Consider the following 23,443-nt stretch of genomic DNA (forward strand, 5'->3'; position numbering starts at 1 on the left):
CAATACAATCAGCTGTTTAAAAAACATGGTTCTCTGCAGTAATGTTAGTTTTTTTTAAATCTTATAATTGTACATAGGCCTTAAATTTCAAATACAAAGATATTTGTAAGCTGACGTTTAAACACCATTCTGAATTGTCACAGAATCCCTATATAAAGTTTCAGCATTGTTATTGTACTTGTGTAACCAAGTAAAAATTCATGCTGAAATTTGAAAAGCATAGTTTATGTTCCTTCTCAAAAATGTTAAAGAAACAAAACCAAGTATGACATTTTATTTTGTGCATGCATAAAATTTGAATGTTGGGTCATATGTTTAACAGCAGCTGTTTAAGTCTTATGTGACTTTGCCACTTTTTTTTTCCTTCAATATGTAGTAAAGTTTAGTAAGATTTCTGAGAGACATTCACTTTTTAAGCTCCTTTACATTTTAAAATTATGAAGATTTACAAAAAAGTTGATCTTGTGTTTCAGTATCAGAAACAATCCCCACAAGGATGGGTTCCTGAGAGGAAACTCTGTTAACCTGTCAACAAAAATTTCAGAAATGGAGATTATCAGAAACCTTGATTATTTTTTTTATTTATTCTTTTCCAGAGGAAGAGAGATTATATAATGCAATTCAGATAAAAAGCTTAATTTTTTTCCTAATGGTTATGTGTATGATTATTGCTAACAGAAAGCTTTTAGGCCTTCTAACGTCTTCGATAAAAAAAAATCTCATGTCTGCAAATGTTTCCTACTGTTTCCAAATGTATTGCAGGACCATAAAAAGCGCTGGAGAAAGAATAGGCACAAGTAATGATAGCTTATTCTCATAAACCTTTTAATATCTTAAACACAAATACTGGACACCTGGTAGATGTATAGATTTTGTTAAACCTAATATTTTAGCTCAGGGAACCCATTTGGCACTTAAAGTGAATCTCCCAGATGGTAACAATATCATTAAAAATTCATCGTATAACCACTGGACCTGCCTTTAAAGACTTTTGAACCGCTGAGGCTTTCTAATTGTACATTGTTGCTCTAGTTCACCAGTGAAGCGAATCCAATGACTTTTTCAGCATATGGCCTACTTCTGCTAATGAAAGTACAATTTATTCACTTCAACATATAGATTGTAAAACTAATCTTCTGGTTGACACATTATGCTCTTCCGCATGTTTAACTTACACTTCTTTGGCTTAGTGAAGATACAGTAAATCAGAAGAGACACATCGATCAACTAGGCATCATTTAAAATGCAATTAGCGTTTCGGACGGGAGCTCCGCCGGCATCAGGCAGCAGGCCGCGCCGCTGGGCCCGCACCAGGCATGAGTTTGTCCCCTCGTGCTCTGTAGGGATCTTCAGCATTCAGGGACTAAGAAACAACACGACAGAATTACGAATAATGTTGTCTTTAAAAAGAAGCCTGTTTATTATTTTCATCTTTTCACAAAATATTTTTTTCTCAACTTTTGTATCTTGTTTTGAAAGAAGGCAGATTTTACCTGTTCCAAACAGCCTCCAGCTGCTACTACTTCCACTGTAATCATGGTGCATCTTCTTGTTTTGCCATGAGAAATATAGTCATGGCACTTGAGTGCTTTATCCAAATAGTTTTTGAAACCTTGGTGATGCCATTTCATTGTGTGTGTGTAAAGCCTACAGGCTACATTAGAATCTGCTCCATCGCTTCCTTCAGTTTAAACGCGGCCAGCTTTCACTTGCAAAGTTTACACAGCATGTGATAAAACCTAGAGTGGGAACGAAGTGATGAGTGGGTGTAACCCACTCCATTGCCTCACCATTCCTCCGTAGGGAGACAGCAAGCATCTCGTTTGTCGGAGTAACAGGTGCTCGGGCTATTGCCAATGGGGAGAAAGGGAGAAAACTGGCAGGCTGAATGGCATCAGTCGTCTGCTAAAGGTATAGGAGGCATTGGAGAGAGACTTTAGACTTGGAGGTAATAGGAATTGCTTTTTAGATATTGTTTATTTTCTTGGTTTAGGGGTAGCATTACCACTTCATTACCAATTCATTCACTGATGGAGTTTTTACCTTTGGGCTTTCTTGTTCCTACTTACTGCTATTCACTTTCCTGAAATAACTTTAGGATGGTGAAATTCATCAGAAAACACTGGGACCTTCATTTGTATTGGATCTGTCAGTGCTGAAGGTGGAAAAATACATCAGCCGGCTCTTGATTTACTTTTCACTTGCTTTCATGGGCATGTTAGCTCATTTTGGCCTCCAGCTGCAACGAGGCGGCGTTGAGGCTGGTATTGCAGCCAGGGGAGCAAAGATGCCATCAGCCCCAGTGCTGCTCTTCTTTGGGCCGCATGAGGGACAGTCCTTGCTGCCAGTAATGTGGCTCCACTGGGCAGAGGCTCCTCACAAATAAACGGTGTGGCCTCGTGCTAGGAGGTCCGTGTGTCCTGTTGGATATCTGTATTTGCCACAACTATCTATATTCATATTCATATATATATATATATGTTGTCCGGCTACAGCAGCTTTAAGTTTGTTCAGGGTCATTGTAATAATCAGAAACAAAATATATATCTGCACTAAATACTTAAACCTAACAGCTGTTACTGTCAATATCATGTCCGAATAAGGAATTTGTTGCCACAAAAGTAGTTCAGCAATTTTCAGCTTTTTAAGCATATACGGAATAAATACAAATTATCTGGTATATAGTTATTGAAAATGTATGCATATAGTTGTATATAAATTTGTGTGTACTTCAGTAAATTGAATAATTTATGCACAAAGTATCAGACATTCTTTTTAAAAAACAAAGCACAGCACAGATGCAGCAGGACATGCAGAGGGTTCTAATTAGACTCTCTGACTTCAGACTCTTGTCTTTTCACAACACTCCGTTGTAGACAGCATTGAAAGGTAACTTAAAGGTTCATTAAGCAGCATTCAATTAAAAAAAAGCTAATTGTCTTATGTGGCCAATGCACCATTACACTCTGAACTAGTATGTCATATTTATAAAAATTTGATGTTCACTGCCTTCCTTTTCAAGTCACAGGCGTAAAAAAAAATAATATATGGAATTTATATAGTGTTTTCATTGTGAGGTTTATCTTAACATATTTTTCTCAGTTTATCTAGCATTTCAGGCTATAAGTCATAAACCTGCCTGGAATACCTCTGGGGATTTTGATGTTTCTACATCAAAGTGACCTTTTGTGATGATGCTTTTTTGTTTGTTTGTTTGTTTTAACTTACAGGGGAACAAATTGTAAGAATCAGAAAATAAAATTAAAGGAAACAGTTGTAAATACTTCTTTACCCCACTTCTTTTATGCCATTTGCATATACAATAAAGACTAGAAAAAAAAAATAGTGTCGCAAAGGCAAGGCGACGCTCCAGTCCACTGTGCTGCTGTTTTTCTTCTGTGTATTAAAAAAGAGAAGCAGAGCCCAAGCTGGAACTGATTGGGTGCACAACTTCAAGATAAGTTATCTTCTTGGTTTATGAAATTTAACATTAAATAACAAAATATGTTTCATTTGATATTCAAATTAATACATCAATATTTGATATATTGATGTATTCCACAATCACAAACTCAATTTTTATAATCCATTTATGTTTTGGAGTTTGCCGAGAAATGGAACTGACCAAAAGTAATGCAATGAAACTTGGCATGTTGAGCTATGTAAATCATAAGACTGCTTTTTTTCTTCGAATCACCCAACTAGTTATGGCATTTTTAGTCAGGATTCAATTAGTGACTTTGTTTCATAGATAAATGTATGTCTCTGTACATAGTATTAGTAGTAATTAGTAAAAAAAAAAAAAAAAAAGTTAAAATAAATAAAATTATGGTTTACATATAATGGCCCTTGAAACTACTTGACCTTTACATAAAACAAAACAAAACTGTTTTATTACAAAATGTGAATTCTATGTGTATGTTTGTATTATTGTGGGATAAACATTTCACAACCATTTATTCTATGCTATCCTCCACCCCTTTTTTTGTGTGTATTGTAATGTCTTAGTAGAACACGTAACATAAAGCCAGCAGTGATTGGGACATGCTATCTGAGTCTCACAGTGACAGTTCCCTGAATATTCAGATTCATTTGCATTTACTTTCTTACACATTTATGCTTCAGTTTCTGCACATAATGCAAAGGCTGATTCATCTGTGACATAATTCCAAACCCTTAACCTAAGATGACTTCCACTGACTTAGCATATTGCCAGTCAAACCGTATGTATTTTATCTCAGCATCTTTGACTTTTTTTGAATTAGCGGTTTGTTTTCTGAAACTCTGAAGTTGCTATAACATTTGAGAGATCCCTTTTTCTCCTTCAGCTTTCCTTTGCGTATGCAGTATGTTAAGTAGACCAACACAATCTAATCTTATTTCATTCTCTTATTTGCATCTGTTTCTTATTTATCTCTGGTATCATGCTTGTATCATGCTTCTGCAATATGATTTTGTATCATTTATGCTTCTGCATAAATGAAGAATTAAGAAGACTAACGTTTCTTTAATGCTTTCACACTTCAGCAGTATCAGTGGTCTTTTCTGATTCAAGGTCGTACCTTGAGCATACGTATTTCTGACCTCGTTGTACCTGTAGAACTAATGATAAATTTTCCTGTTCAGTTACATAATTATAGTTATTTTCTTGTCTTAGATAACTTGTAGTTTATGCTGCTATTTTTTTTTTTTGATATCTGAAATGTTGTGATAGGAATAAAGTGGTATAAAGCTTCTTGTTTATTGCTGCTTCAAACTACAGAGTAGATATGTGGAAAATCATTGCAAGTTCAACAAAAACTATTACACTGCATTTAAAAACTTAGACTGGACATTGCTTATTCCATCCTTCTTTCTTTTCTTTGGATCATGAATTATATTTGCTCGTGTTTGGAATACTTTGTTCATGTTCTAGGAGTTGCGTAATTAAATTATTACCTGCAGTATCACCATCTGCTTACATGTTTGTGAGCCATTTCTAACCTATGTATGTACACTTCATGGTTTCAAGGAAGTGCCAAAAAAGCAGCAAATGTACTCAGCAGATGGACTGAGCATCTCACACCCTCCAAGCAGTCAGTCTTGACTTTTCTGGGTGTAAGTAAGCATATTCTGTATGAATCTAATTATTTTCTTTCAAAACGTAGTGTGGAGGTTTTTATGGTTTTAAAAATAAAATATACCTTCTAGGATGAAGGCACGTTCAAGTTCATGCCTGTGGGTAAATGTTTCAGAGGCATACAGGCAAGCATGTTGTCCAACAAAAAGAAGTGCATGACTTCAGTATAGAGGAAAAAAATACAGATATGAAATCTGCATGGAAGAGGAACATGAGAAGTAAAATCTGTCTCCAGTGAAGTAATAGAAGAGCACACTCCCCAGCTGTAGTGTGGGTGGTGGTTAATTGTATGTCTGTAGAGAGCTGTTCATGAAGGTCTTTGGAAACCTCTATTGGTTCCAGATCTGTTGCTGAGTGGATTATGGTTTATAGGGGTATTGCTGTAATACCAGCCTACCTTACAAGGAAACTGGATACTTGTTAATTGACTGAGTACTCGCTGCTTGCAAAATGTCGCATCTGTTGCCAATAGACTAAGACTTTGGTCTTAAGTTACATCTTGTCTCAGGCCAGAATCAGTCTTCATTTTTCATTAAAATTAAGAAAGTAAATAGTGAAAAGTCTTGGTGAGAATAGTCTTATTAGTTTAAACGAACAAAACAGAAAACACTTTCAGTTGTTAATAATAAAAGCCGTGATGCATGATGGAAAATTATTGCTGGGTCAATTCTGCTGGACTTAGTGTATGGCTCAGAGAAACAGAGCGTACTAATTTCCTTTAATACTGTCAAGAGTTAAGGAGCCCCAGCAGTGCACAGGTGGAGTTTGTTATATGTCAAAACCAAAACATGATCATCTCAAACATATGTGGGCTAGGAATTTCATAGATCGGGCAACCTGTGGAGGAAACGTTATTAATCTTGGACCGTAGACCCAAACTGGAAATTCTTAATTGGCTCATTAAGTGACAATTAATTCTGTTTTTTCTTTGGCTGTATGAATAATCTAAGTTGTGATGGTGCCGTAAGAGGTTTTTGCTCACAGTACTCTGTTATGTAACACGTGCAATTCCTTGCTCATTTTGCAGTCATTTTGACCTTGATAAAACGGATGCTGTTTTCAAAGCCATCGAGCCCCTTCCTTCAGTGCTGTATTCAAAAACTCTGAAGTTAATACCCTCTCTATATTTCATACCCTTTATATTTATTTTTCGGATTCTCATTAATTTAATAGATGGCAGTCCTCCTTTCCTCTTTGCTGAGATATCACTATGGAGGACAAGCACCTTTTAACTTTAATGCCTAATGTTAGATGTGTACTTACAGGTACCCACTCAGTAATAGTGCCTGAAGTGAAGTGTTCTCCTTTCCCACACACAAAGTTCCGTATGCAGTCATTAAAACTGTCAGGAGTTTTTTGATAATCTACATCTATAATGAGAGAGTCATCTCTTCATTTCAATGATAACTACAAAAATGCTTTTAGAACAGAGGTCAATGTCTTTTATCTGATTTAGTATTTGAGATCACCCAGCAGCTTAACAACCAGCCTGGATGTAAATTCCCATTTTCCAGCTCTTTGTGGTAGTCTGCTCTAGGTAACAAAGCTTACGGGCATTTAGCCAACCATCTTTTGAAGTGTCGCATCTGCCTGTTTTGACATTAATCCATAAAAATAAATTCCATATGTAGCCCAAATACTGGTCTTTGTGGGTCCCAAATTACAATGGGAATAATTGAAATATTTACTTTCATGTCCCAGATGGTAACTGTGGTAGATAATTTCATTCGCTGCAATTATTTTCGACTAAGTTTAGCAGTGGAAGAAAAAAATCCAGGATAGTTTTGTAATGGCATGCAGTCTTTAATTGGCTAAACTGGAGGCTTAATTATTTCCAAGATGTAAAAGCAAAGGAAAAACAAAAATGGATTACAGGTCTGAACAGGTTTACGGACAGCTTACACATTATTTGCATGGTGATGTGACATAACGGTTGCTTTGGGGTTATTGTCTTTATATTCAGTGTGGTAGGCTTTTGACGTGACCGTAACATTTATATTTGGGACTTTTTTGGCAAAATTATGAAGATAGGTAATGGTACTGACAGTTTTTGTTCAAGTAGATTCTGACCATGCATTTTGGAGTAGATAGCTGTGAAGTTAGTCTTCGAATCTTTATTCAGTTAAATTAAGCTGAGTTGTAGCTTTGATGTGTTTTTAAAGAGAAGAAATAAAATATTAAATAATGTAACAAATATATGTGAAAAGTACTGTAATTGTAATGATTTTGTTTGCATTATTGGTATAAACCTAGTTGTTTCAGGCTGTATTTCGGTGGTGTCAATATTCGGTGATGAAGCAGTGGTTAATGACTTACTGAGTTTTACATTTGCATGCCTTTTGTCTGACATTTAGTCTCAAAACAGTGTTACGTTTAAGTGCTATTGAAGGTCTTTTATTTTTAATAATGTCCTTGTTCATCAATAAATTATGAAAGCCATGAGCTGTACTTAAAATAGCTCAGAGTGTTTCTTAATACCTTTAATACATACAGAAATTATAGGTATGCCTGTGTATCTAAAATAAAGGGAATTGTGTGTACACACTACTGGAGAAAAAAAAAAGAGCATTCAACGTTTTGCTCTTGAATTTTTCTTAATATACAAACTACTTTCTAATGTGAGTTCTTGCTTCATCTTAATTATAAATTTAGTCATTTTAAATTTTTCATTAGCTTGGGTGACTTTTCACTTGAGACTGATTTGCCTCTCTCTCCTTGATGTAAATCACGGAAAACTTTGTAGTATGAAGCTCAGTGGAAGACAGTTCACTGCAAAAACCAGCCTAAATGAAGAGAACACTTCTGCTTTTTTAAATAGCATGGCCTGATCCTCCTTCCATGGAAGCTAATGGGCATCTTTTGACATCACTTTTTTCTGAGCTTGAAATTAGGTCATGTATAAATAAAGCTGATTAAGTTGTTTCATGAGGGGAAACATTTCCACTAGGAAAAAAAAATATTTCATCCAAATGCACATTTTTATTTATAAGAGGAATAATTGACATGTAAAATAAAGCTAGGGATGTTCAGTTTTGAATGACGTTTCTGGGGAAACTAAAAATTAGTTTTCCACTTCTGAAGTTGAAGGAAATATGCATAGTGCTGTAGATCTGTTTCCCTGTTTCTACACTTTTTGTTCCTTTAGTGATATTTCATAAGAGAAAGAAAAGCTCAGAAGACCAGGGACCTAATAATAATAACTATAACAATTGATGCAATTTCTCAGAGGCCTTCTGAAAGACTGAAGAAGCATGTGAATAATGATCGGTTACAAATTCATTTATTCTATGAAGTCTTTTCTTCTTCCTTCAAGGAGAAACCTAAGTATTGTGGTGGAAAAGTAGTCAGGCAAGGAGGCTATTGTTCATCTTCTGATATATGTATATATTTTTAACATTGTGTAAATATATAGGAATTTGCAGAATTTAATAGGTTATTATATTATTCAGCCTCACTAATAGCAATGTTTCTTACACTGCTACTCAAAGTCACTTACAGATAATATTTTTGGTTTTTGTAAAATTGTATCCTTTGGAAATTGGCTTATTGATTCTCTTTGTTTTGAGGATTGTTTTTTGAGAACATTGGTTTCTTAATGGCTTCTAGCTCTGTACAAACGGTGATTTGAGAACTGGTGATTGAGATGATGTAGAATTAGGCTGGGAATAAAGTCAATAAAAAGCGTTACAGATCTAATGACATTGAAATTCCCTTGAAACTCTCAAGTGTTTTTAAAACATGGTTGTCTCAAGTAGGGAGAGTTTCCATCTGTTCCTGTCACTGGGAAAACACAGCAGATAAAGCCCAAGCTAGGAAGCAATTAAATGTATTACTGCCAGATGAAGGAAAGCTGAAGTCCTGATTTGTTTTCCTCCTCCTCCTGGCTGAAGGGTTCACTTAATAGGGCTTCTTAAAAAGGAAAAGCTTGCTTGCTCGGGTCTAGATCCAATCTTGTTAAACCTTTGAAGAACTGGTATATTCTCATACGCAAGCCTGCTGAGCTGCTGCAGAGTCCTGGTAGGAATTCTTGTATTTCTGTCTTCTTGCTCCAACTCTGCCGAAGTTACTGAAAGGCTTTTTTTTTTTTTTTTTTTTGAGATGTAGGAGAGCAATAGCAAAGTTGTACAGGAAGTTTGTGTGACGAAGTCTGAGTAGACACAGCCCTTACTTGTTTGTTTATTCTCTACTTTCTCACATAAAGATGCCATGAAGGTTATTTTGTGCACATTTTGGTGACATGTAAACTGAGTCAAAGGCTGCAACAAATACTAACCACGTAAATGAAATGCTTCACTTATTAGTGGTTCAGGAAGTCTGCATCGTTCGTGTGTTTCAAGGGTTACAAGTCAAGCAGTTTTTAGCAAACTGCTAATCTGCTGTGCTTGCTATATAGCTCTAGTTGCTTGCTATCCCATGAGTTTCTGGCAAATGCTCATACAATCTGATTACCACGGTTCACGTGCAAAGGGCGCTGGCCTGGGGACTACCTTGTCTCATTAATGGAAGTGAATTTTGTATGCCATGGCTGTTACGTCTCTGTGTTAAGGCTTTTGTTTCTGTTTCCGTTTCTGTCTTTTTTTCGGTGTTTATTTTTTAGGCAGAAATGCCTGCATGGATTTTAAAGGCTGGTTCTACCACAGGTTTGAGGATTTTTATTTTTGCATTTTTGCGTAGTGGTGTTATTTTTAATAAGAAACAGATGTATCAGCAGTAGAGAAAAAGAGAGAAATTGCATAATCTGTGTTCCTGTTGAACCCTGTAGCACTGGTTGCATGCTCGATGAGTTCAGTATAAGGACCAGGCGCCTCGGCGTGCTCGTGGCAGCGGTCCCGCTGCGAGTGGGAGGTGGGACCGCGCGCACCCCAGAGGGCCCTGCCAGCCAACGTTTCTATGATTCCGGGACTCCTGTCAACTTTTCCACATAACTTTCCAGAATTAAGAGAATTGGTGTAAATGATGCATCATCCCATCTTTTTAAGAAGCTGTAACATGTTCTATTGTGAAATGAATGTTCTGGTTTTTTTTTGTTTTGTTTTTCCGAACACAGAGAAGGTAGGACTTATTCTACTCTCATTGCTGTCATTGGAAATTTTTTGGATTAATATTGCTATCCAAAGGAAATTCAAGAGCAGAACTAATTGTACATGTTAGCTGATACGCAAAGTATTCTTAGTGACTGGTTATTCACTGCTGCTCTTCTGTGGCTTTTGCTGTTTGAGGATTCTGGTATCGGCAATTTGTCATTTTTTGATTCACGCTGCTTTGTTGGAATGAAATGTTGTATGAGAACATGTTCCTGAACATGGGTATCCAGCAACTTCTCAAAGACCATCAGCACACATTTAACTGATGGTGTAAAGCTGCACTAGTGCAAACCATTGGTCCTTCTGCTCACGCACAATTCTTGGGATTTAGGTGGCAAATGCTATAACACCTGTTAGCATCAGGGTCTGTTATACAGTTTATTGCTTACTTTAACTCAGTATACTAAGGTATATGCTTCTAGAATATTTCTTTTATCTTTGTTCTTGTCTTACTTCACACTTTGCTTATCTTCAGTTGTTAATGTCTTTAATTGAAAAACAAATATTACTGTGTAAACAGCTTAAGGGTTAATAGGCACAAAATGTGGCCTACCCTAAAAGATCAAGAAGGTTTTTCAAAACCTTTTCCTCTAAAGGAGATGATATGTTTATTTTACATTGTGAAGTATTTATTATGCTCTCTTGAAGGCTTCTCTGTTTGTGATAAAGCACTGTGTTTACTTTTTAAGAAAATATGACTTTAAGTTCGTTAGAGCAGACTCACAGTATTAATAAGAACTGCTCAGAGTTCAGTCTAGTAGCAGTCTGATAAATTTTGCATGTACAAAAGTTGATCTGTCAACTTGTAGGTGTCAAAAGTGACTATAGCAGTCAGAAACGGACAACTGAGAATTGAGGTATTTAGGATAATGGGCTTCTCTAATTAATTCAGTGTAGTACCCTCATCTTCATCCATCTCAGCAAGGCTGAAAAATGTGCGTAATGATGACTGGGAGTCCATCAAATAGAGGCCAAAGACAAAATAGTGAACAAACCGAATACCCTGGAGGCAGCTGTCTCTCTTCTCCAAGGGCTGTGGTCATAGCTGGGTGGAGCTTGGCAGAGAAGAACATCAGATCCAGCTGCTTTCCGTGAGTTAATTCTGGAAGGGCTAACACCAAAGTACAAAATTCACCTGTGAAGGTACTGCAAGCATAGATACTCCTGATGTGTAGAGCTTTACATATAGATTCACTTCGTCATAGGTCTTGAATGTGTTTGCAAAATGAATGATCCTTAGCTAAGTGAACAAGGAAGTTTTTAGTGTATGATGTTTCCACACTGAACTCACCGCTGGCTGGTATGTAAGGGCCGTGTCAAAACTGTGGCAGAACTGCCTAACAGGTGTGGGTGCAGACAGAAGCATAAGGAAGGAATGCTTGCTTCGATTTTTTTGTTCCCAGGGATCCATTGGGGATTCCTCTGTTGACCTGAACTAATGCATCTTGGGTTTTGCTTTAAAGAGAAATCATAAACTCATTTCAGCATGTAGACATTGGCGCGTTCAGGATGCTGAATGTCACACCATGTTGACTATGTGTGAAATAACATGTTGTGATAAATTCACAGGAATTGTACACCATGCAAAATTACACCTCCAGGCAGACTCAAATGACCAAACTCTGACATTTCTCAAACTTGACAGCTTATTTCAGTGGAGATTTAGAGGAAGAAAAAAAAAAGTCAAAGGACACCAAACATATTACCACTCCACTCTTTCCCTGTAGCTATAGTGACACTAAATCTTCTAATATTGCATGATATGGCAAATTAAGGTTTCCTTCTTGAGGTCCTACAAACAAGAGTAATGGCTCGAAGGGTTCATGCATGGCCACGATATGCAGAAACCACTTCGCATTGTGTGTCGTGCACCGGGTCGCTGCAGCTGGATGGCTTCAGCAAATGTCGTCGTGCCTTGCCAGGAGCAGGATCAGGCCCGATAATAGGTGAATAGCTTGATTGCCTTCTGACGTGTTTGTGGAGTGTCAGTGTGCCTCGGCATGTGTATATGGGTATTTAAATGTGCTTTCATAAATACGTTCCCGTCTTGGTTTGCAGAAGCAGTTGCCGTGGCAACCTTACTCCGTGTACTTGAGCTTTAACATTCGTGAGTTCACCCAGAAAATAAATTTGGCGTGATTGTGAAGTAAACTTGCTTATTTTCTGAATTCTTTGGATACAGATTGTTCAAAAACGCAGAAAATTATGGTGCTGCCTTGCTGTGTTTTCTGCTATAAACCATGCACAGAATCATTAAAGCTGTCATTCATCAAAATATAGAAAAATTCCAATAACGCTAAATTGTAAACGTTGCCATCTTCAGCTCTGTAATATATTATTTCTAAGGGCTCCATGTCATTGTTGAAATTGATAAAGCTCAATAAAAGCCCACTGAGCGAGAAATGGAAAAAATTATATAAAATACAGTCTGAAATAAGCTTTTATTTCTTTAAGTACTGACCTATCTTTCTACAGCAAGTTAGAAGATCATAGGATGGTGACAATAGAAACATTTTTTTGTGTATCAGCCTTTTAAATATTTCATTTTCAATATGATTTATCCAAAAAACTACTTTTAACATGAGACATTGGGGCTTCATATGTCATGTATCTTTCTGATTTGCTGGTGAAATCTTACTGGTAAGATTTGCATACGAATAGGATTTACTTACTAATTAACTTACAAAGATATGCTTACTAACAGGAAGATCATAGAACCTAGATAAGATTATGATATATCTGCTGTGACCAGGTAGATTTGTGAAATTCATCCTAAGCTCTGAGTGCCAGCCTACATAATCTAGTTTTGTGTTGTATCACCAGGAGTAACAGGGATTTTGTAGATGGGCTCTGTTCTGCACTCCTCCAAACCATTGTCGATTCTGGTTTTACTTTCTGGTCTTTGAAAGTATTCACCATCTTCAGCTGGAGCCTTAGCTCTTATATGGGAACAAATATTATAGGAGATCAGTGACACATGCAGGTTTAATAGAGAGAGCCTCTGTCTGGAGAGTTGTTTTTTAAAACAGATTTTTGAATGTTGTACATTGGGGCGATGGATCCCTTCAGGTGATAGACTGAAGTTGTAGAGCTGAATCATGTCCACCTCTTATCTTTAGACTAGGTTAAGGGCACAAAATCTTGCATCCCAGCTGCTTAGGGGTCATCTTTTGTGGTTCTTCCCCCTCAAAGAATGTGTTAATATCTTCATTACTAGACTTCGGCAATGACAGCTTAAAACCAGGAATTCAGACTGTGTTGTTTATGATGTTGTAGCTCATCTATAAAAGTGACTATTTTTTTCTCGTTAGCCAAGTTTTCTTAAAGTGTAATAGTCTGCAAGTGTACAGTTTTCAGATTGTTAAAGTTAAAATTACTAAGTTATTGTTAAGAAAAAAAAAAAAGTTAAATATGATTGACTGTAATTAGACCAAAAAGTGTTTGGGGAAAAAAAAATTGAAGTGAAATGTGCCCAAGCAAGTGACTGGCAAAATTAAGAAAAAGAAAAAATAATCTATAGCACAAATTAGTCATATAAAATTAACTTTCCTAAGAAGTGCTATGGCCTCTTATTGCAGCTATTGCTGTCAGCACTTTCAAGTTAAACACCATTTACAATAATTTTATTTCACACAAAATTCAACTGTAAGCCTAAATGCAAATACCCCAATAATAGTTCTTTGTCTTTGTAAAGCTTTGTGTTATTTTTTTTTCTTTTAAAGGCAATTATTATGTATTGGGAAATGCGATGCAAAATGTATTATTGATAAAACCTTGAATCTGAAAAACGTGCTGTGCAGGGAAACTGAATATTAGGTTAGAATATAGGCAGTTTGTATGAGGGGGAATGGTGTTCACAGAAGTGTTTTGAGTGGGTTGCATCTTCTTCAGGAAGAGGAGGTTGCTGCTAACACCCCGATCCCACTGAGGGTGAGGGGCAAGAGGTGTTCAGCTGGTGGCTTCTCCCGGGACCCACTGGTGGCTGCATTTAAACCGAATTATGGCAAGGACTGGCTGAAACACAGACTTGATTTCTTCTTTCGTGGGCAACATTTTCTTGCTGCTATGCCCCTTCCAAATATATTTTGTTTGTTGTAACTGCACAATGTCTTCATGTTCCCGAAATGCTAAGCAGGGACAAGAACTACAGCACTTTTTTTCAGAGGACCCCTTAGTGTGAGGCGAGCTTTTCCCACCGCGGGGCAGCAGCTCCAGCAGCGGGCAGAGCTCTATGTCCGCGGCACCTTAGCAGGGCTGGGGTTGCTGCAGGTGAACACCCCGAAAACTGAGCCAGAACCTACCAGAAACAGAGGGGAAAGCCGTTCTGAAAATGGAAGCCGAGTGAAGGCACCAGCACGTATGACAAGAAGTGCACAGACTCTGTAACTGAGCCATTTATACTGATCTGGTTAAGCTGAAGTTTTAATAAACCTCCTAGGTAGGCTCTGCGTATTTCACGGATGCTGTTAGTTCCTGGAAGATCAGTAAATATTTCCGAGTTTTGTTTCACCAGATACGTGTTTAAAAACTAGACGTGTCAGAGTAGAAAAGATCTATGTTAGTAATACATGCCCAGCATATTGGAGGCCACACATCCTCCGCTGCCTCTGCTTTAGCTTCGTGATGCTGGGCCAGGAGGAGCTTCCTGGCAATTCTTCTTTCACCAAGCCCCAGGACTTCAGAGGCTCTGAAAAGGCAGCAGACAGACAAATGGGTTTTTGTCATTTGTTTTTTATACAGTTGTGCAGAGTGACAAAGAACTTAATTTTCCTCCTGTAACTAAACTGGTTGCCAAGCATGTATCCCAAATATGAGGAAAGGAAAAATCATTACCGCAGAAAATTACAGAAGAGATGATGGAAGTATCATATTTTTTTGGTATTACAGTGTAGTGTAATGTTGCTGTTGACAAGGGCATCATAATCTCTTCTGCAAACAACTTTTTTTTTTTTTCAGGGACTTATCACTGGAGAAATGTGTCTGGGCCTGAAACTTGTCATAGTCTCATTTAACAAAGTACTAAATTGTTGTCAAATACATTTGATAGACTTGTAGGTGTTGTGGGTGTTGATTTCTGGAACAAACACAGCTATTTGCCCTTCCAGCAGATGATGATCTATCTGTTTTGGGGGTTTAACACTCTGTATAGGGAATACCGAGAAGACTTTTAAAATGATAGCGAATCATTAAAATTGAGATTCACTAACAACCCCAGATTTTTCCTTCTGTGACTATACAGAAAAGTCACAGCTCATTTGGTACATTTTGTGGGTAAAAGTTGCCTTTTCGGTAACGAATGCTAAATGGCCCAAGAAGGCGTTCGCATGTTAACACTTGCCACTCTGCCTGCTGTGAATGAGCCTGCTAATTGTCTCAGCTATCTGTAAGCTGACAACTACAGCACCACGCACAAAGCTAGGGGAATTTACCATAATATATTCATATTGGTCTTTGTTGGTTTCATAAAACATTCGTATAAGCTGATCTTTCTGTTGTGGAGGTATTAGAGGTGGTGGTACAGACGCAACACCTTTCATGTAGTCCCTGTTAGATAGTTTTCAAAGGCTTCATTGATAAGGGATTCAAGCAGGAAAGACATCACAAGAGGTTTCTGATGGTTTCATAACAAGATATACCTATCAGGTAGGATATAAATGTGTTATTTTAAGATCAAAGGCATGCAGATAGCTTTGAAATGGACTTGCTAAGGCAATAATGATCTGTTATTGATCTGTTAAGGTTGACTCTCTTGATTTCATGCATATACCTAATTGAAAGGATATTTAATATGATTAATACTTCACTACAAACATTTTACCCACAAATAAGTGGAAGTATAGAAATAGACATCAGCTTTATTGGTCATCAGCTTTGCTATGTCCAGTGTTCCACAATTTACAATCCCCTTTGCTGTCCCTACAAAACAGCTTTCAAGCTTGCTTGGTGCACATTCAGACTTTTGGCATTTTGCAATTGCTCTTTTATCTTACAATAAAACATGTATTTAACAACAATTAAATGTTGAAACAGCTTGCTGGCAGATGGGTTGGATTTTCTGTCTCCTGAAGTTCTCAAAAGTATCTTTCAAAAATATGTTCTTTTTATGGTCTGTGTTATTGGGAAGACTGAGCTAGAGTATCAGAATGGCTTTTCATGACTTTACAGTTTATCCATCGTTCTATTGTCTTGTTGTTATTCTCTGTGTAATGTTGTTATTCTCTGTGTAATGTTTTCTTTATCTTTCAAATTCTTACCTAAGATTGCATTTAATACATAATCTTTAAGTCATGGTACCTCCTTAACCAGCCAAGTAGTAAATAGGACTGTTAATATAAAAATAAAGTATGTATTATTCAGAATCAGGAGACCACTTTCTAAAATAACTGTTGGCAGAGCTAAATACATTATGGGCCCTAATCTCAGTTTTTCTGGGTAAGTTGTGTCTTCACACTCAAATGATGAAGTTGGCAATATTACTAGAAAAATGAAGACATTAACTGCAGCTTGCCTTCTTCGTGTTCCTTAACTAACTCAGATACATTTCTAAGCAGATCCGTTACACCAAAGACTGGTCTCAAATACAAAACTGAATTGAATTATTATTTCTTTTAGTTCATTTAGTGTTTTTTTCTGAAGTTTTGTAACTTATTTTGGTGCTTTATGTGAATATTGAATTGCTGAGATTCACTACGCTGTGGTTACTACTTGTCTGCATTAACTGCCATTAAAGAAATTTCACAGGAATGCTTATTATGTGCTTATGCGTAGAGATTTAAATAACCTTTATTAACGCACTTCATTGAACAATAACATATGTTTTTAAAATGTCATAAATGCAGAGAAATCTTAAGTACCACTGAAACGCAATGGTCATTTATAAACTCAGCAAGATCATTTGCCATGCAACTGCATCTTAAAGCTGCCTTTAATTCCTGTGCTACGGGTAATACCGTAGTTACCTGAAAAGAGATTGTTCATTTGACTAAAGCCTTGTGTTAAATGACTGTAGGAATTCTAGAGTCAAAATTATATAGTAATGATTTTTGAAGGACAAACCACTCTTCCAATTATTTTCTAATAAAAAGCAGTATGAAATGGAGTTGGAAAGATGTGGTTGTTGGGCAGTTGTTATCCGATAGTGGCCTCTGTCATTCACGGTTTGCAAGTTAATCCCTTCACCAGCAAAGAAGAAGACAGAACAAAAGGACAGATAAATAGTTTCAAGATTGGTTAGCCCAGTTTTCCAAAAATGTTTTTGGGGAAGAAGTTGACCTGTTGAATTGCAGAGCTTCAGTTCAGAGAGACCTTCCCAAACCTGAAGGTTGAGCAAATGGAAGCCCCCAAAAGTTCAGCCAGACCAGCAGGGTTGTGGAGCAGGGCCATCACAACCTGTTGATCAGTGCAGGTGGGCACCTCACCGAGCAGCAGATAGTGGTGAAGGACCTGGGCATTACAGGAGGCATCTAACTGGGGGCACGAGGCAAGCGCTACACTTATGAACAAGTCAGGTAGCCCACAGGCTACCAGGGTTATGTCTCAGTAGATCTAGGACAGCTCTGGCTCTCCTGTACTCTGAGGCCAGAACTGAAATATTGCATCCAGTTTTGGATTCTTCAATTCTGGAAAGATATTGAGAAACTGAGGCAAGTCAAACATCTGATTTGAGCCTTGTTTCTTCTGCTGAAAAAGGGAATCTGATAGCAGCAATAAATCCCACTTTGAGTGAGATACTGGACGAGATAATCTCCAAAGGTTCCTTGGAACTAATGTTTTTATGAATATATGATTCTATTCACCTGAAAGAATTAAGCATGTATTATTTTATACTACTCTAGCTATATATATATTTTTTTCCATTTTGTTCTCTGATCCACAAAGCAATGAAGCATACGCATAATTTTAAGCATGCATCATGGCAAGATGCACAAAAGTACCTCAGAACTGCAGCACTTAAGTGATTGCTAAATTGACCAGAATCTTTAAAGATCTGAACTATCTACATATTTTCAGGCAAGATATTTTTGATCACAATTTTTTGATCCTTAAGGACACTAACATGATTTTAAAAGGTTCCCCGTGGGTTTTCCAGCAACACTTGGATAACATTCAAGGCCATGGATTCGAATGTGCTTGAAATTATGCAATGTGCTTTAACTTTTTGCACAAAGTTTCACTTCAAACACCCTGCTACACCAAGGGCAAAATAAAAGCTTTGCAGATGTAAGCCATTTGTTGATTCAACTAGAAGTTAGATACAAACATTTTATTATTATTATTATTTAAATAAGTGATGTGGCTTAATTACACAGATTCAGATGCTTTAGTTCAGCTCCCTCTAAACTCTTCCTTCCACTGTGTGTAGAAGGACTTGGATTGCAGGTAGAGAATTGATTTGCAGAGTGTATACAATAGCTACACTGGAAACACATACCTCAACTAGATGCTCTCTTGGCTGTTGCTGGACTGCCTGACAGTTATAGATAGGGGATATTTATATGGCTGCACAAGGGTCTGTAAATTGTAGAGAGCAAGGTAGTCTTTCAGTGGACAATAAGCTGTTTCATTTTATCGGTGTTTTCTAATGGTTTGTTCTCTTCAAAGAGCTGCACGAAAGCTAAATTCTACTTTGGTGTTGAGTAGCTTAATCTATTATGTGGCCTCAATAATGTTATCTGGAGGTAAGTCTCAGAGAAAGAAAATGCCTTAAAATGTAAAAATGGAGGGATAATGTGGTGTTGTAGATATCATTTGATATCTATCACTGTGAGAAGTTTAATATCTTAATCTTCATTTTATTCTAATTGATGAGTCTGCCTGATGTTTGAAAAGGCCTAAATTACAGATGCTTGTGTGAATAGCTATTGTCAAAGTATGGAGGAAAATGGCACCCTATTGTTGCAGTCCGTTGAAAACAATTCGTTGAAAATTGACTTTGAATGTTTGCACTGGAGGTCAGAGTTCCCTTTAGAGGGTTCATACTTCCATAGAAATATTTAGAAGTACCACAGATAGTGCCTTGCTATTAAAGGAATGATTTTGATATAAATGCGTACCTGCCAGTGGTTTTGATTCATTAAAATGGGAAAAAATAAGTGGAGCAAAACAGCTGGGACAATTTCTAAGTAAATTCATCAGTCATTCAGGAGCTATGCATTTAAAATAGCTATAAATAATAGAATGTTCCATCTAAAAGGAAGTCTTTTATTGATGTGTAAGTACAGTGTCACCCTGAAATTTCTTTTTTAACTTAGTGTTTCCATGTGTTTAGAATCAGATCAGGCAAATTAGTTATTTTTATTTTTTCAACTTTATTTTAACAGCATTATTTTGGATGGTGTGTGCAATGAAATTGATACACGCAGTTAAGCTTTAAAAATGACTTTCAGGTGATAAATAATTGTTTTCAAAACCGTGCGTTCACTCAAATTTTTATTACTATCTTGGAGATTGGAGACTGACAAAATAATGGGCTAACTTTTTTGTTTGCTACTGGTACTCCTCAATTCCCTTTCCTCATATCCTCGCAATGTATTATATCCCTTTAAATATCTTATTTCCTCACTGATGATTGTGTGACTACTGATCCTACAAAGGTTAATAGGCGGATGGAAATGGGCAGAGTGAAACTGAGAACTCAGTTTTTGCTTTTTAATATGTATTTTCAGTTCTCCAAGGTTTTCAAAGGAGACATAATAAATTGTTTACATGGACATAATGAAACAAATGCTTAAGTTTTTGTGTTTGTTTTTAATCTATTTTAATAGATAAAAAGATGGCCTATCACAAAGTGAATGCAGACCAGAGAGCACAGGGGCACTCTCCATACCTTGACAACGATGACCTCCAGGCCACAGCACTGGAACTGGAATGGGACATGGAAAAAGAGCTGGAGGAGCCTGGCTTTGACCATTTCCGACTGGATGGTGCAGTCCAGCATCATCTGGGAAACTCACAGAGCCCTGACCTTGATCTTGAGCCCATCCAGCCATCAGCTTCTCCTAAAGGAAGATTCCAGCGACTTCAGGAAGACCCTGACTACATCTCACACTACACAAGACAGGCACCAAAGAATAACCGCTGCAACTTTTTTCAGATACTGAAAGTATTTTGCACTGCTTTGATTGTATTTATTTTTGGAATTGTGATAGGATATTATTCAGGCAAGAAATGTCCTTCTCCCCCAGCATCTCCAGAACCAAATAACCCTCATATCTACCGTGAAATCCTCAAGGAAATCAAAGCTGAAAATATTCAACAGATTTACAGGTATGTACCTTAACATTTTTTCTCTAAATGCCTTCAGGTGCTAATGTTAAGATTTGCTCTGATTTGTTTTACTTACAAACCTTGAATTTTTCTACATGTGTTCGGTAGTCTCATGATACTTGGGAAACTTTCAGTTATGTATGGGGAGGTGAGAATGAAACTCAAATGATTTTTATAGCGGTGTGGATTTGTATTAGTTGTGCTGTTATGGAAATATTCTTATTTCAAGAGGATGATCATTTTTGCTCCAAAATGTTATGTTGCTAAATATATTAATAGTATCTTTAATGTACAGGAATTGAAAAATGTGGACTATGCAAAGTGAATATAAATATGGAAGGTACCAGCTTTCCTAGATCTTGTCAATCGTCAAATAATGTTGAAAAGCAAGGTTATAGATTGTGACTTGTAATATTTGGTGCTTTAAGAAATTTCCATTTAATCTCTGGCAAATACGTGAATCCTTGCTTTTGTTTTTCAGTGTGAATCCTTGCCTTTGTTTTTCAGTCTATAAGGGGGAATTAAACCTTTACTCTGCCTGTGTTTAGAGGTAAAATTGAAGTCTGAACTGTGAAAGATTGTTGTTTTTAGAACACAGGCAGATAACTCCTTCTCCCAAATTGTTTAAAATAATTACTGAATTGAAAACGCAATGTTTTAATCCATAGTACCTATTTTATGGATGTGGATCTGAAGTGTTATAAAATGTCTACTAAAACCCTTAGCTGGGTTTTATCTTATTTTTTTTCTTCCATACAGAACCTTTCCACTGATTTGAAAGTTTATAAAACACTTCGGTATGAGAGTACACTTTTCTTTAGCAGTGAATGGGGATAAAACTAGATTCTCCTGTTTTCCTGCCAACTTTTCAAAGTGCTGTCTATATGAAGGAGGAGTTCAGCTTATTTCTGGCTTTACAAAGTGACCCAGAGGCAGTGAAAGTTCCTTTTTCATGGTAAAGGAAATGCATTGCAGGTATTTTTGATCAGTATCCGTTCAGAAGTGGCAGAATTTATATACTCAAGATTAGGAAGGATTGCTGTAAAGGATATCCGAAAAGTTGGTCTGGATATTTCAGAAGTAAATTGAAAGTAACCAGTGAATTATTCTAATATAATTTGTTGCTTTTATTTTTGATAAACCTGATCTGAAATCCTTGGAAGTGGTCAGTACCATGTTTTGAGACAGCACTGTTACTAAATACAAGTTAAAGAACAAAAAACGTGTAAAGGACTTTGTCAGTTTTCATGCGCTGATCTGACTCTACTTTATGGATCCAATTATTTTCATAATGAGAAACTTTATAAAGTGACAAGCAATGGTTATTTTGGATGATAAAAATTTAACCTTCTCTGCTCGGAAAGGAAAGTAGATCGAAGTCTGTCATAAAGCTTAGTCATGAACAAACTGTTTATTTAAACTGGATTCTGCTGATTGAGTATTACGTGAAGATTACAGAGAAGTCTGTTAGTCTTGGAATAGTATTCCAATACTTTGGTTTTGATTGGGAATAACTTACCATTTTATTATTTTGAGAAGTGATTTAAAAACATTCTGTTGTTTCATCTCTTTTCAAATTATTTTGGCTAGGGATTGGGATGTTAATAAGAATCTCAATTTATATGAGTTATATAAATACTTTGGATCTTACAAAACTTACATAGTTGCCAACATTTAATTAACGTAGTTTGTAGAACTTGGTTATTTTTTTTCAACATAATAGCATGATTTCTGCAAATGTAATCAAGGATTATAATTAATTTCATTACTTATCAGTTCTATGTATAAGTATATAATCAATGTGTTTAGTATACTGTATTACCCACAAGATTTTTCTTCACCCAGCATTTTGATCTGAAAAAGGTTTTATTGCATGTTCTGTTAAGCTGCTTTCCCTCAACATCTGTTTGGCTAGAGTCAGAGCTGTTGCAATGAAACCTGCATATATGTAGCCCCAAAAATACAGAACCTGCAACATATGTTTCTTGAGGGGGAAAAAAAAAACCTGACAAAATCAATATATGTTATTGTAAAACTTCTTTCAAAGTAATATAGTTTGAATTACTAGGAATAAGTGGCAGCTGCTTAGCTTGCAATTTCTAAATGTTACTGAGAATGACATTAATTTAATTTTCTTAGCTTACTACTTAGATCAGACTCAATAAAGGTAAGAGATTTTGCTAACAGTTCTGAGAAAGGACTGGGAAGAAAAATGCGTAAAAGACACAGCTGTACCAGTCCTATTACCCAAGTAGACATCACCTTAATGTGCTTAGAAGTCTGGAGTGGGAACTTTCTGTTGAGATGAACTCTGCTGCAGTAAGATGATGTTTTGAGTATTGGGCTGTAAAAGGCTCTAGGCTATAAAAGAAGTTGCTGAATTGCACCCAGGGACTTTTGTTGATTTTGCTGGGATTTGGACTGGATTCTGTGCAAGTTGAATGGAGGATCCCATAAGGTGACAGTAGTTTGTCTACAAAGTTTGATGAAATGGGAGGTACAGGCATTCCTGCCATCTCCCTTTTTGGCTCTTTGTGAGAGCTCATTTGCTGCTCTTTTGTCAGTCCCACCAGCCATTTTTTCCTGCCTTACTTTCAGGAAAAGACAAGGGAAAAAATGAGACAATGTTAATGCGCTGGTCTGGAGTTAGAGGGAAGATCATCACTAACTTCAACATCGCTCTCATTAACCAGCAAGATTTTGTTCATTAGAGGGAAGATTGTCACTAATTTCAATGAGCTCTCATTAACAACCAAGTTTTTTTCGCCATAGATGCTGTGAAGCATTTATCTTTAAGAATGGCAAACATTTGAATTTTGTGCAAATTGAACTTCGGTGGGTTGTCAGTTAAGGTTTGAGTTGAGTATTATTAACAAACTAAGGGGACGAGACAATGAAAGCACAAAAAGTAGCATGAATACAGTCTCTCCAAAGACCCCTAGTATTATAATAACTACTGACATCTTTTTCTTAA

The 23,443-nt window shown here is 36.7% G+C and overlaps 1 protein-coding gene across 20 annotated transcripts in view; it reads left to right on the forward strand.

Annotated features, from left to right (window-relative positions):
• The window catches only part of NAALADL2 (N-acetylated alpha-linked acidic dipeptidase like 2), a 438,404-nt gene that overhangs the window by 179,540 nt on the left and 235,421 nt on the right, over nucleotides 1-23,443 (forward strand). For 18 of the 20 annotated variants that reach the window (XR_013954883.1, XR_013954884.1, XR_013954885.1 and 15 more), the window contains one exon: nucleotides 19,968-20,469. Coding sequence is in view for 16 of the 20 variants with exons in the window: in XM_080604240.1 (XP_080460366.1) it covers nucleotides 19,968-20,469 (502 nt within the window). In the remaining 4 variants the exon portion in view is untranslated. Of the gene's footprint in view, nucleotides 1-8,567; nucleotides 9,137-9,201; nucleotides 10,172-19,967; nucleotides 20,470-23,443 lie in introns of those variants that run through there. The other 2 variants (XM_080604244.1, XM_080604238.1) reach the window with 2 other exon arrangements.

The sequence above is a fragment of the Anser brachyrhynchus genome, assembly GCF_964034855.1.
Source record: "Anser brachyrhynchus genome assembly, chromosome: 9".
NCBI classification, from domain to species: Eukaryota; Metazoa; Chordata; class Aves; order Anseriformes; family Anatidae; genus Anser; species Anser brachyrhynchus.